This window comes from Kogia breviceps, chromosome 1 (assembly GCF_026419965.1).
Source record: "Kogia breviceps isolate mKogBre1 chromosome 1, mKogBre1 haplotype 1, whole genome shotgun sequence".
Taxonomy (NCBI): Eukaryota; Metazoa; Chordata; class Mammalia; order Artiodactyla; family Physeteridae; genus Kogia; species Kogia breviceps.
In genome coordinates, this window is record NC_081310.1 from 176,625,345 (window position 1) to 176,640,841 (window position 15,497).

At 38.1% G+C, this 15,497-nt stretch overlaps 1 protein-coding gene across 5 annotated transcripts in view; it reads right to left on the minus strand.

The window, feature by feature from the left end:
• Positions 1-742: 742 nt before the first annotated feature.
• Positions 743-15,497, minus strand: part of S100PBP (S100P binding protein) — a 34,281-nt gene continuing 19,526 nt past the window's right edge. For 2 of the 5 annotated variants that reach the window (XM_067012277.1, XM_067012280.1), the window contains exons 6-7: positions 6,021-6,111; positions 743-3,803 (exon numbers count right to left, since the gene is read on the minus strand). In XM_067012277.1, the coding sequence (XP_066868378.1) occupies positions 3,662-3,803; positions 6,021-6,111 (233 nt within the window). In that variant the 3' untranslated portion in view covers positions 743-3,661. Of the gene's footprint in view, positions 3,804-6,020; positions 6,112-7,922; positions 7,972-15,497 lie in introns of those variants that run through there. The other 3 variants (XM_067012282.1, XM_059071089.2, XM_067012291.1) reach the window with 3 other exon arrangements.

Consider the following 15,497-nt stretch of genomic DNA (forward strand, 5'->3'; position numbering starts at 1 on the left):
ATTGAAAAAAAAACAAAAACTTACAGGACAGCAGGACAGAGAAGCCTATCCAAATATGTTGCTACTTAATCTCTCAGCACGAGCTGAGACTATAAAGCATTGGCTAATACAAGTGACAAGCTCTTACTGCCTTCCTTTTCATCTTTGCTCTTGGGGTAAGTCTAAGAAGCTTAGGTTCACAAAAGGGATCTAAGGAACGCTGTCTCCCACATCTACCCACACTTATCCAACCTTCACCCCAGGTTCTAGGAACAATTTCTGGAGAAGTTGGGTTAAGAACAACTATCAATTCTGGTTTCTCACATCCCTTTCAAAGGGAGAATGCCCCAGGTAGCTCAGTTTCTTCCTTACCAGTGCTGGCTCTGGAGAGGCAGAGAGACACAGGGGTCAGCCATCATCCACAGGAAGGAATGCGAGGCAATGCCTGTGTGATGGGGCTGAGCCATTTTCCCCCTCTGCAAAAAACAGCAGCACAGTGATATTTAAGGCTCTCCCTATGTCACGCTCCTGATGTGCACTATATGTAGCTGCAAATCCCAATCAATTTCAACATTTCTTAACTGCTGGAACGCCTTTCTTAACACTGTAATTTACCCTCAAAAGAACAAGGAGCACACACCCTCGCCTCCCCGGTACCACATTCTACTAACTGCCGCCCCTCCCACACCCCACTAACCTACCTGCACAAAGAAGGAAGGAACCCTCCTTCAGAGCCCGCAATAGATGGCCACAGTACATAAGCCACCGACAAGAACTTTTATTTCTTTGTAATGACATTAAACACAACTGCTACAAAGGGAAAAACATGATAAAGAGGAGGCACCAAACTTCAGTTTCATAATTGATCCTGACAACAACCAAAGTAAATTGGGGTCTGCATTAGATGCAAAACTACGGTTATTTCAGGCTCTTTACTTACAAGTAAACTATGTAAACAGAACATTCCTACTCTGCATTGTCAAGACCCCAGTGGCAAGAATGTCATCACAGATTAAGAAAGCTAGGTAGGCAGTTAAATGCACACAACCCTTACGTAAATAAAACAACACGGCAAGAATTCTACATGAAAATTAGACTTAGAGGCCAACACTAAATGTGAGATATGTCGCTTTTAAAAACAGATTAAAACTCCAGATTCTACCCACTACCATCTTTAAGGCGAACATGCCTGATAATGAGTTTTCTTTGGCTTTTTCTTCTTAAAGAATACCATGTTAACCGCTAGGGAACAGTTCTCTCCTCCCCCAGTCCAACAGATTTAATTAAGCTGCTAAAGCTTGAAAAACAGAATTATTTGAGCAAAGAGGAAATGTGATTGTCACATTTTCTCGTTAACCCGTCACTCATTTGATTTGGCAAAGGCGATGCTCCCATTACACATCAGTCTTAAACTCTCCTGTACCAGGGAGGCAGGAGCATGAGTCTTAGACTTTTGCCTAAGCAAAAGGCTGTCCCTTTACTCCTTGGTTATCTGTGGGGAACAAGACAACTGCAATGCTAATTATTCCAGCAACAATTAATTCTAACTATGCTATAGTTCCAAAGGTAGATGTTTGTCCCACTCCATCAAGCTAATTTACGGAAACCTGGAGAAGTGACTGATACAGGAAATGCCAACTGAAATAACAGATTTTGACTCTTGCCTTTGAACAGAACTTCTCCTTTGCATTCTGGTCCCAGACTCTAAACCAAATGTCGAAGGAAAAGAGAATCCTTGACTGGATAGAAATAGTTAACACTTAGGGACATCCATCTAAGTTTACTGGTAACTATGACCAAGTTTCTCCCAAGTCAGTTTCTAAAGCAGGGTAGGATGTTTAAGATGGGTTACTTGCATACAAAGATGGGGCTGATGGAACAACAAAACCAGACAGAGGCAGTGAGCCCAGTATCACAGGCTGTGTTATAGCAACTAGGTACAACCTTCACACAGAGTGAACAACAACAGCACAAATGCCAGACTGCAAAATCTCCCAAGAGATGTCTAGAGCTGTCTGCAAAGAGAATAACAAACTCCTAAGACATCTATTAAGATAGCTGCACAGGGCTTCCCTGGTGGCGCAGTGGTTGAGAATCCGCCTGCTGACGCAGGGGACACGGGTTCGTGCCCCGGTTTGGGAAGATTCCACATGCCGCAGAGCAGCTGGGCCCATAAGCCATGGCCGCTAAGCCTGTGCGTCCGTAGCCTGTGCTCCACAACGGGAGAGGCCACAACAGTGAGAGGGCTGCGTACCACAAAGAAAAAAAAAAAAAAGATAGCTGCACATAACGTTACCCTTAAGATCAGGTAATGCTTTGTGCACAGGCTTAATCAAAACTATTTTAGATTCACTTTAGTAGTTTTGTAAAACTGTACATCAGAGGTCTGACCAAGTAAGGAGATCCTGGATCAAAAGGCACCTCTTGGGCTTCCCTGGTGGTGCAGTGGTTGGGAGTCCGCCTGCCGATGCAGGGGACGCGGGTTCATGCCCCGGTCTGGGAAGATCCCACATGCCGCAGAGCAGCTGGGCCCGTGAGCCATGGCCGCTGAGCCTGCACATCCGGAGCCTGTGCTCCGCAACGGGAGAGGCCACAACAGTGAGAGGCCCAAGTATCGGAAAAAAAAAAAAAAAAAAAAAAAAAAAGGCACCTCTTATTAACTAATAATGGAGACACAAGACAGCTTCTCCAAAGTCTCTCCCACAGGATGGAAGCTCACTAACACGTCAACTCATACTTGAACTGGAGTTCAGCAGATGAGACTGAAGACCAACTGACACCTCTCAATAGCACTGCTTTCTGGCCTGTCCTAGAATCAAGACTCTGGGTGGGCGGCTCTTCAATAAAGAGCGCAGTAAGGCTCTTCTTAAGAGGCATATCTATGTCTAATAGGATACAGGAATATGCCGGTAGAGCCCTAAGGTCACTGGGGGAAAATGAAGGAATATCCTTGAAGAAAGGCAGAGAAGGCAGACAGTCACAAGATCACAAATCAACAGGGGTTGTTAGTCACCAGCCTTCTGTTAGAGTTAAGATGTACAAGATTTGTAAACACTATTGTGCAAAATAAATTTAATGAAGAATGAAAAAAAAAAGCCAAAAAATAAAGGCAGCTAGTAGGTACAAAAAGAAGAGAAGATTTACACTTCTAATTTGTCCTTTCAACTACTTCAGATGTCCTGGATTACCAACTTTAAAATACTGACAGGTATTCGGAGATTCAAATAAAAAAGGTAAGAGGGGTTGTTACAAGTGACTTGTATCCATTTATAAGTCATCAGCAATAATTTAATACTGGCTTGCAGCCTGATAAAGAATCTCTTCCTCATAGGAGATTAAAAGATGATTTCTTTTGGGCACCAGAAGTAGACTTCACCTCTGCATAGAGGTGGGTGTTTTGCTTGAGCCTGGGTGTTTTGACTTAATGTCGGCTTTCAGGCGGCAGCCACCTTCAATTTAAATTAAAAAATTAAAACTATTATCAACTCAACACTGCTTAAATGCATACACACACATAAACAGGAAGGACCTTATACAAAAAATTTCAAGTCAGCAATGGGCACTTCCAAAAGGTGACAAGTTCTTTAAATTAAAATGTTGTGAAAAAATATTTCAAAATCTACAAAGCACAAAACAGCAGAAGATGAGACGCTGCTCTGGACAGGACCCTGGATAGGGACCTTTACTGCTGATGGGAGGAGACAAATGGACTGTACGGGAAATCTGGTAGACGCTGGAACCGATGGTGGCTTCGCATGTTCTGGTCAACCCACTGAGTCAGACTGTATCTTTGCAGAGATTTCTGTCGGAACCGGGCGTAGTTTCTATCAGCAGAGAGGGAAAATAAAAAGAGGACAGATGAGGGTTTCAGCTGGAATGGTTATTTGTATACAAAAAAGGCCAAGAAAACTATTTAAAGAATATTGTTACTTTTGGAAATTGGATATTCATTTTATATTTCGATTCTCATAATTTTAGAAATTTTATATTATTTTCCTTATATGAAAGTCACACTATACGTTCTATTTTCTTCCAATTTCCAAAGCCACCTAATTTCCATACAGGTATTATGGTGATATGGTCCATATACACGAATGTTCTAAGAAAACCCAATGTATAATGTATAATAATGTTTAAGCAGGAAAAACCTATTTTCTCCCTCTGGAAACATTTAGAACAGGATCTATATTTTATTGCTTGCATCAGACCTGTACCTCCAACAGGACTTCACTGTCTGACACAGCTCAAGGTTGCTCAGGACACAGCAGTTAAAATTAGAATAAAATTCCCAGAGAAGGTAAGCATCACGTGAGAATCACACTGCAAGTTTAGAAACTGAAGAGACTCAAAGTTTCTTGAGAGCCTCCTTTAGTCGTGGTACTGGGCTGGGGTTCTGAGCAGGACCCTCTGAGATAATTTCATCCCATTCTCAACTCCAGCTGGTCCTAATAACCACCTGGGAAGCTTTAATGTAAAGATATAGATTCTTGGCCCCTCACTCCACCCTTAGACTTAATAACTTAGAATCCCTTGAGTCAAGCCCTGGACATCTGTATTTTTAGACATCTCCATAGGTGATTATGGGGAATAGCTCAGGTTGAAAATAATTTTAACAGTACCTGGTGTTTATCTAGCCCTATATGCAAATACTTGCTGAATTCTTTTAACATCTCACACCATTAAACCCTAATGACAATCCTACCAGAAAAGTACTCTCATTAACTCCTTATACAGGATAGGAAACTAAGCCTCAGGTAAAATAACTTCCCCAAGGTCGTAGAGTGGAGTAAGTAGAAGAGCCTGGATTTGAATTCACATCTGACTGCAGAATTTAATAACTATTACACAACACTGCCTTTCCGAGTACTGCTGTCATTTTGGCAACTATAGAGAAAACACTAAGTTTAAAGGCCCTGATGTGGGAGCACGTCTGACATGCTTGAAAAATAGCAAGGAGAGACTTCTCTGGTGGCGCAGTGGTTAAGAATCCACCTGCCAATGCAGGGGACACTAGTTTGATCCCTGGTCCGGGACGATCCCACATGCTGCGGAGCAACTAAGCCCATGTACCACAACTATTGAGCCTGAGCTCTAGAGCCCGTGAGCCACAACTACTGAAGCCCGTGCGCCTACAGCCCGTGCACCAGAACAAGAGAAGCTACTGCAATGAGAAGCCCAAGCACCGCAATGAAGAGTAGCCCCCGCTCGCTGCAACTAGAGAAAGCCCGCGCACAGCAATGAAGACCCAATGCAGCAAAAAATAAATAAATAAATAAACTGAATAGTATGAAAAACAGAAATAGCAAGGAATCCAGTGTGACTAAAGCAGAGTGAGCAAGGTGAATAGTAGAGGAGATGAGGGTGGTGAGCTAACCAAGTCAGCCTAGACCAAAACATATAGGCACTTGTTATCATGGAGATGGGAAGCCACAGGAAAACTCTGTGCAAAGAAGAGAATCTGACTTATGCTTTAAAAGAATTTCTCTGGCTGCTTGAGTTGAGAACAGTAGACAGGCAAGGGCAGAAGTAGGGAGACCATTTAGGAGACTTGCAACAATCCAAGTGAAAATGATTGAGAAATGATCAGGTTTTGGATATATTATACGCAGAGCTTATAGAATTTGCTAATGCACTGACTATGGAGTAAGAGAGAAAGGAATCACAAATGACTCCAAGGTTTCTGAATAATTGGATCAAGTAACTGAATAAATCTGTAAAACCACACTGCATCAAGAAACCAGAAGATTTCAGGACTAGAAAGGCTCTTTGACATCAATTAGTCCAATATCTTAATTTTACTGTTGTGAGGACCAGAGAAGTGAAGTGATTTGATCAAAATCACATAGCTAGTTAAAAAGTACAAAGCCAGTATTAGAACCCAGGTTTCCTGAATTCCAGTCCAATTCTTATTCTGTTATACTATATCACTTCTTTTTCTACCTCTGGAATTAAACAACAATTACAGCCCTACCAAAGCCCTACCACATTTCTCCTGTAGCAAAATTCTACCCTTTTCTTCCTTCTTCTAAACACCCACTCACCGCCTGGTGAGGTCCGAAGGATGCTGCCATTTTGGGTTCTGCATGTGATGAACTTGACCCATCAAGGCACACAGCTCCCCCCGCAAGGTACCTGTGATACAGAGAGATCAGTGGTTAGGAAGCAGCTCAGTGAACTACCATGTCAGCCTAGGTCAAAACATGTGCTTTCAGGGAAAGAGAAAACAGGCACTGGTCCTAATACTATCTACTTATGATTATCACAAGCAGTCAACACAAAAACTATAATCCAGAGAAGGGAGCTTGCTCTTGGATGATATGATGATAAAGAAGCAGCAATAATGACAGCCACCATTCATTCATTCAACATTAATTTATTAGCTCCTATAATGTGTGTGAAACTTTATTGGGTCCTAGAATATGGTACACACGAGACACTGGACCTGCCCAATGAAGTTTATACAGAAGACGGGCAATTCAAAAACCTTTGATAAGCGTAGTGACAGGAGAAATACATGCTGCTATGAGTACAGAGACTGGGGAGTGGGGGTTAGAGAAAGTCCCCTCCAGGGGAAGTAAATTATAAGCAGGGATCTAAAGGATGTATAGATGTTAGTGGGAGGGGTGGGAGGTAGGGGTATCCAGTAGAAATAGCTAATATAAAGGCCCAGAGACACAAGACAGCAAAATACATTCAAGAAACAAGAGAAGTTGAGAATAGAAGGCGGGTAGGGGCTTTTTGCTTAACAAGAAAAATAACTGGAGGCAATTTCTCAAAAACCTGGGAGCCAGGCAAGGTGCTAGGCACTTTACATGTTATCTTACTAATTTTGAAAAAATATCTTGTATGGAGATAGATTTTTATTAACATTATTTTAGAGATGGGAAACTATGGCTCAGGGAGGTGAACTTGCCTTAAATGATTATTAAACTGGACTCAAAACTGGCTCTTGTTAGATTCCATGCTTTTGCCACTATTTGATAATGCTTATTTTGCACTTAAGGGCTGAGACTTCGGCTGAAGCTCACAAAACCAAAAATTATGGTTAGAGAGAATAATTCCCCTAGACCAGTGGCTCTCAAATTTTAACATGCATCATAATCAGCTGCAAGTATAAAACAGGTTGCTGGGCCCCAACCCCAGTTTCTGATTCTGTAGGTCTGGAGTGGGACATGGGAATTTGCTTTTGTAACAAACGCCCAAGTGATGCTACTGCTGCTGCTGGTCTGGGAACCACATTTTGAAAACCACTGCCCTAGACAGTGGAGACCTTTCTTTCAGCTGGTTTACATACTTCTCATTATCGTATCTACTCTGCTCTCAGGAACCAAGAGCTGTCAAACTAGGCGACAGACCATCTTTTCATGTTCTGGTAAAAGATATTTACTTAACTTTTAGGACCAGTTTAATTTATTTGAAGCCTCAAGAAGCCCAACTCTGTAGAAAAACTATATACTTTGGAGTTTAGGCAGACTTGAGTTAAAATTCCAATCCAGCCACTAACTAGCTCTGTTAACCCTGGGTAAATCATTCCTCTTATCTATGAAATGTGGACAATAATAATATTTTGCTTGAACTTAAATATTAGGGATATAGTACATAAAAGACCTAGCATATCTTCTGGCACTCAGGCAGTGTGCAGTAAGTGGTAGCTATTATTATTATGGTGTTACAGCCTCGGGACTATGTTAACTTGCAAAGGCTCTTCAAAGCCTGTGACAATCAATCACCTATTTATAAGGAAAAAATGCTTATTAAATGGATCAGTCTACATATAAACTATGACATGCTTTATAACACTCAGCAGAAATTCTCTAACCATAATGAGATGATACTTTTCAGCAAAAATTTATAGATTCATTACATTAAAAGTTTCTATGCAGTTAAAATTTAAAAGCACAACCAAGGGTAAAAGAAGACAACTGACAAAATGAAAAATGTACCTGAAACGTATTTGCAAGGGTTTACTGTCCTTATTCTGCAAAGATAAGTCTCCTCATCAAACAAACAAAACAAAAGAGGTCAAGGACATGAATAGGTAATTCTCAAAACTAATACAAGTAATCAATAAACATAATGAAAAGATGTTCAATCTCACTAATATGGAAATAAAACATATTAATCTCACTTCTTGAGAAGGAAATACAAATCAGAAATGAGTTTTCCCTTTAAGAGAGAAGTAGCTTTTGATTAGAAAATCCCTTGCCTGTTTGATTTGTTAAGCTAAAATCAAAGGTCTCTACTCAAATTGCTTTTCCTTTACCATACTTTCATATCACTAGCATCCCCCTCCCTCTAGTTCCCACAAAAAGGACATTTCAATGGTGACGAAATCAGCTTTGCAAGAATTTCAAGATACATTTTTCCTGCCAAAGCATCACCAAAGGAGGGCTGGCAAGATATGGAAAGTCTGGTGTCCAGTCTCAAATGGGACAAGATTATCTGCAGACCACGTCCTTCAGCTCACTCATCTCTTACCACATAGACTCTATAAAACTGTCCTGACGATGGAGACTAAAGATATACCTATAAACCTCCTACAAAGAAACCTATTCACTTTAAACTAAAAGAAGAAAAAGACTGATCGATTAGGCCCAATGAGGCTTCAAGTATTCAACTGCTAGGCGTCATAATCTAGCAGCAGCAACTTACATATAGCATTTACCATGTATCAGGCAGTATCCTATGTGCTTTACATATATTAACATATTTATTCCTTACAATAATCTTACGAGGTATTTCCTCCAATTTACAGATGAAGAGGCACGGAGAAGTAATTGGTCCAAGGTCACACAACTAGTGAGAGAGCCCAAATTCCAGTAACAGAATACCATTACAGGGTTAAGTTTCCTGAAAAATTTTCTAGGACTGACATTTCACTGTGGGGAATAGAAAGCAAGAATCATATTGTAATATGTCTTGTATACCCAGTTGGTACCTCAGCACAGCGCTGAGTAAACAAAGGCTCAATAATTATTGTCTCGGTTTATGTACCAAGAAATGTTAGTTTTCATTAGCACTAAGAACTTACTGATGTACCAGGGTAACCTTTATTATTAATAAGGGTTAATGATCTAGAGATAATGGGAGCTAATATTTATCAAGCATTTATTATGTGCCAGGCACTTTGCTAACTGCTTTGCATGTATCCTATCACTTAATCCTAACAACCACATGAGGCAAATACCATTATCTCCATTTTATTCATGAATAAACTGAAGCTTAGAAAAGATACTCATCTATCATCTAGTAAATGGGAAAGCCAGGATTCAAACCCATGTGGGGCTATTAATCCAAAAACCTTATTTCAGCTCATAGCTTCAATCTCTTCTTCCTCCAAATTTAGAGATGCTAACAAGAATAGAAACATTTAAATTTTCTCTTTTCATAGTTTCCAACAGATGGGCTTTCTTGGACCAACAATCAGTACCATGGGTTTATTTTAAGTTGTGGCTAAAAGGTGGTGAAGACTGTCCTTTGTTTTGTGGCTAAGAATGAAATTCATCTAAGAATGAAATTAGGAGGAAAAAACCTCAACATTTCAGAGATGAGATCAGCAGTTCACTGAAACAATCTATAAATATGCAGCTGACTGATCTGGGGAAAAATCCAGTCTAGTAACTATCCTTAAAAGTTAATCAATTGTTATAAAGGAGGAGTAATGATAACGCTGAATGCTTGCTATGCCAATGGCCCTTCTGACAGGTCTTATACATCACCATACTTTGTACCACATGACCAAGAACAGAGACTCTCTCTGCTGGGTAATGACCTAAGATCTAGCCTGGCACCAACAGGTCATTAAGTGAATCAATCAGATACTCTCCCTTGGAATGTGAATGTGAGCTTTAATAATGAGAACAAGAGAGAGAACAGCACACAGAGGCAGGGCTCCAGGAGAGGACAGACACTTGAGATAGCTAATAAAGAGCAGCAGAAGCACTAGTCATAGAGATAGATAAGATTAGAAGTACCAGAATCACTAACTCAGCAGGGAAAACCTATTGAAAAGGAAACAAAGGCATCCATTTCTGAGGGGGCCTGGCTCTATGTTTGATTCTTTTTATTATGAGGCCGAGCTATGTTGTTGAGCCTCTAATCTTCATCTTTTCCTGTAAATCCTTAAACTCAGTTACTTAAAGGCAATCACAATGTCTTTATTCAATGCAATCAAAAAACTACCTAATACAGGGGAGGGAATGAAGAGGGAAGGAAAGAAAAAAAAATGTGCTACAGGGGTATAGGCTACTGCTTTTACAAAAAGATTAATAAAATAGGTATAGGGAATTCCCTGGCTTCCCAGTGGTTAGGTCTCCATGATCTCACTGCTGATGGGCTGGGTTCAATGCCTGGTCGGGGAACTAAGATCCCACACCACATCCCACAAGTCACACAGTGTGGCCCAAAAAAAAAAAAAAAAAAAAGGAAAAAAAGATTAAGTAGAAAGCCAGAATGCAAACATCCAGGCCAACAAAAGTGTGATGATCTAGTACAAATCTTGACTGATTTTTTCCATTCATATAAGGCAAAAAACAAAAGAAAGAAACAGGAATTTATATATATAACTCATTTCTGCAGTGTTATAACTCATATAAACAGGAATTTATATATATAACTCATTGTATAGGGGATATTGAACAATGTATGAATGTTCTCAACAGTAATGGCAAATGTAGAAACAGAATTTACATAACCACTGCTGCTTATGGTCTTCAGTAAAAATCAAAGCAGACTTCTACTTCTAATCATAATGAATGGGCATACCTCCACTATAAGCAACTAGAGACTGGGCAAAATGTATTAAACAACTGTATTCAGACTGCTCAGGACTGTAATCCCTTAGAGAAGGGAAACAATTGAGGTGAGACTCAAAACTTCTTATGAGTCTATGAGTTTATAATTTTTCAAAATAAAGTTTTTTTTTAATGACGGCAAAACAAATATAAAATAAGTAAACAAAAGCAGAGAGACTTCACAACAGCAGACCTGCACTATAAGACACTAAAGGAGTTCATCAGGAAAAAAGAAAATATGAGATGGAAAGGAATCAAGAGCACTGGAAATGGTAAATATGTGAGTAAATACAAAAGCCCTTTTCTCATTCAAAAAGTGTCTTTAAAAGATAACTGTTTAAAGTAAAAGCAATAATCAGGGACTGTCCTGGTGTTCCAGTGTGTAAGGCTCTGTGCCCCCAATGCAGGGGGCCCGGGTTCGATCCCTGGTCAGGGAACTAGACCCCACGTGCATGCCGCAACTAAGAGTCTGCATGCCGCAGTGAAGATCCCACGTGCCACAACTAAGACCCAGAGCAGCCAAAATAAATAAATAATTTTTAAAAACAAAAAAATAAAGTAAAAGCAATAATGTATTGAAGAGTTTATAATATATGTATATATAATATGTATAAAAACAGTAACAAAAAATGGAGATTTGGAAGGGTACTATTGTTAGGGCCTTACAGTACATGTTAAGTGGTATATTATATGAAGGCAGACTGATTAAAGTTAAAGATCTGTATTGTAAACTATAGAGCAACAGTTCTCAAAGTATGTCCTAGGATCCGTGGGAGTCCTCAACACCCTTCTGAGGTTTCACAAGATCAAAATTATTTTCATAACAGCACTAAGATGTTATTTGTTTTTACTACTTGCAATCTCTCAAAAGTGGACTGGGGAGTTTTCAAGAGGCTACACAACATGATATGGAACGCAGAACCACATATGAGAATCTGGTAGTTTTCTATTAAGCCAGATGTTAAAAGAAATTTGCAAAAATGTAAATCAATGCATTCTTCTCCCTAAAATTTTGGTTTTGTTTTGAAAATTATAGTTATTTTTAATAAAAACATTATGTTAACATGCAATGAATTATCTTAAAATATATTAATAAATATTTTAACAATTTACCAGTTATAACTTTTAATATGGTTGCATATAGATAGATAAAATGCAAACAAACAAAAACATTATGGGGTCAATTTTTAAGAGTATGAATAATCTGTAAGAGTGTAAACAAGCCCTGAGACCAGAAACTGTGAGAACTACTACCCTAGAACAACCACTGAAAATAAAACAAAGAGGTACAGGTAATAAGTCAAGCATGGAGATAAAACGGAATACTAAAAAATACTCAAAAAAAAAAAAGCAGGAAAAGATGAAAGAAGAAACAACGAACATATAGACCAATAGAAAACAAGTAGTAAGATGGTAGATTTAAATCCAACCATACTGATAATTACATTAAATGTGACTGGACTAACACTTGAATTAAAAGACAGACTGTGAGACCAGGGGGAAACAAGACTCAACTATATGCTGTCTACAAGACATCCACTTTAAACATATAGATAGTTTAAAAGTAAAAGGATGAAAAAAACATATCATGCAAACACTAGTCAAAAGAAAGCTCAAATGGCTATTTAAATCAGACAAATTAAACTCTAAAACAAGGAATATTACTAAGAGTAAAAAGAGACAGTTCATAATGATAAAGGGGTCAATTCTTCACGAGGACATAATATTCCTAAACGTATATGCATCTAATGGCAGCGTTTCAAACTACATGAGGCAAAAATGACAGAACTGAAAGGAGGAACAAAAAACATCCACAACTAGGGTTGAAGAGATATAAACACTCTTCTTTTAATGAGAAAGTCTGTAAGGATATAGAACTGATCACCACCATCAACCAACAAAACCTTATTGAAATTTATATAACATTCTACCAACATCAGAATATACATTTTCAAGTACACATGGAACATTCACCAAGATAGACCATATGCTGGCCTATAAAGTAAGCCCCAGTATATTTAAAAGAATTGAAATCACACCAAGTATATTCTCTAACCACAACAGAATTAAACTAGAAATTAATAATAGGAAGATAGCTGAAAACTCCTAAATATTTGGAAATTAAGCAACACACTGCTAAATAACCCATAGGTCAAAGAAGAAATCACAAGGGAAATTAGAAATTGCTTTGAACCAAATGAAAATGAAAACACATCAAATTTGTGAGATGCACCTAAGCATCACTTAAAAGGAAACTTGAGACTTAGAAAGGTCTCAAATCAATGACATAAGTTTCCATATTAAAAATCTAGAGAACAAGAACACATTAAACCCAAAGTAAATGGAAAAGAAATAATAAAGTGAAGAAAACAACCAACAACATAGAAATATGAAACTAAAAACTTACTTTGGGGAAAAAATTAATAAAATTGATAAACCTTTAACTAGATTTAAGGAAAAAAAGACAAATTACCAATATCAGAAATGAAACAGTGAACATCACTACAGATCCTACAGTAATTAAAGGAATAATAGGAAATTTTTAAAGAATAATTTTATGCCAATAAATTCATCAACTTAGATAAAATGGATAAATTCCTTGTAAGACACAAATTACCAAGATAAAGAAGATAAAGAAATTCTGAAAAGCCCTGTATCTATTACATCTGTAGTTACAAACCTTGCCAAAAAGAAAACTCCAGGATTTATTGGTAAATTCTACCAAACATTTAAAGGAAGAAACAATACCAATCCTGCACAAACTGAGAAACTGAGGAGAAAACAATTCCCAACTAAATTTATGAAGCCAGCATCACCATGATACTTAAACCAGAGGAGGACAGTACATACAAGAAAAATTGAAGACCAATATTCCTCATAAACAAGACATAAAAACCCTTAAAAATACTAGCAAATTGACTAAAGGATAATTCATCATGACCCAGTGACTTTATCCCAGGAATTCAAGTTGGCCTAACAGTAAAAAAAAATCAATAAATGTAGTACACCGTGTTACAAAATAAAGGAGAAACACAATATGATCCGAATAAATGCAGAAAGTTCATTTAACAAAGTTCATCATTCATTCATGATAAAAACTCCCACCAAACTACAAACTACAGGTGAGGAAGGGGAACTTCCTCACCTCATAAAGAGCATCTATGATGAATCTACATCTAATATCATACTTAATATACTAGAGATCCTAGTCAGTGCTGTAAGGCAAGAAATAAAAGGCTTATAGATTGGAAAGGAAGAAATACACTGTCCTTATTTGCAGATATAGTCATGTTAACATAGAAACTTCTAAGGGGTCTATTAAAAAGTTACCAAAAGTAATAGAAAAACTTAGCATGGTTGTAGGACACAAGGTCAACATAAAAAATCAACTGTATATCTATATGCTAGCAATGGCCAGCTAGAAATTGGAAATTAAAAATTATCACTTACAATACCATAAAAAAGCATGATACTTATGAATTAATTTAACAAAATATGTATAAGACCTGTACAAAAAACTGCTGAGAAATTAAAGACATAATAAATTGAGAACTATATCCTATTCATGGATTGGAAGGCTCAATATTTTTATGATATGAATTTTCCCCAAATTGTTCTACAGATTCAACACAATCCCAGTGAAATACCCGACAGGTATTTTTTTAAAACAAATTGACAAGATGAAATTGACTTTAAAAAATTATGGAAATCCAAAGGACAAAACAATTTTAAGACTTACTATAAAGTTACAGTAATCAAGACGGTGTAATACTGACATAAGAAAACACACATATAGTAATGGAACAGAATAAAGAAATCAGAAATAAACCCACGGAAAGAATAATTTTTTCAATAAATGGTGTTAGAACACCTATATATTCATATTAAAAAAAAAGAACCTAAGCTTTGCCTTACAAAAGCCATAAAATAGTATAATCACTTTGGAAAACAGTTTGGAAGTTTCCTGTACAGTTAAAAAAACACATACTAAATGACTCAGCAATTTCACTCCTAATTATTTTCCCTAGAGAAATGAACACATGTTCACACAAAAAACCCATATATGAATGTTCATAGATGCTTTATTCATAATAACCAAAAACTAGAAACAGAAATGTCCATCAACAAATGACTAAACTGGTATATTCATACAAGGAAAAATTCAGCAGTGGATGTATAGAACATACATGCAACAACATGGAGTTGTTTCTTGTTGTTTTAAAAAACTATTCCAAGTAAAAGAAACCAAACACAAAAGAGCACATACTGCATGATTCCATTTATATGTAACTCTAGAAAAGACAAATCTAATCTATAATGACCAACAAGAAATCAGTGCTTTCCTAGAGTTGAAGTGGAGGCAGGGACAGATTGACTGGGATGGAACACAATGGAAATTTTTAGGGTGGTGGGAATGTTCTATCAAGCTTGACTGCTGTGATGATCTCACAAGTGCATAGTTCTGTCAAAACTCACCAAGTACACTTAAAATGGGTGCATTTTATTGCATGTAAAACATACCACATTAAAGTTGATTTTAAAAAAAAGGGGCTTCCCTGGTGGCGCAGTGGTTGAGAATCCGCCTGCCGCCGATGCAGGGAACACGTGTTCGTGCCCCAGTCCGGGAAGATCCCACATGCCGCGGAGCGGCTGGGCCCGTGAGCCATGGCCACTGAGCCTGCGCGTCCAGAGCCTGTGCCCCGCAACGGGAGAGGCCGCAACAGT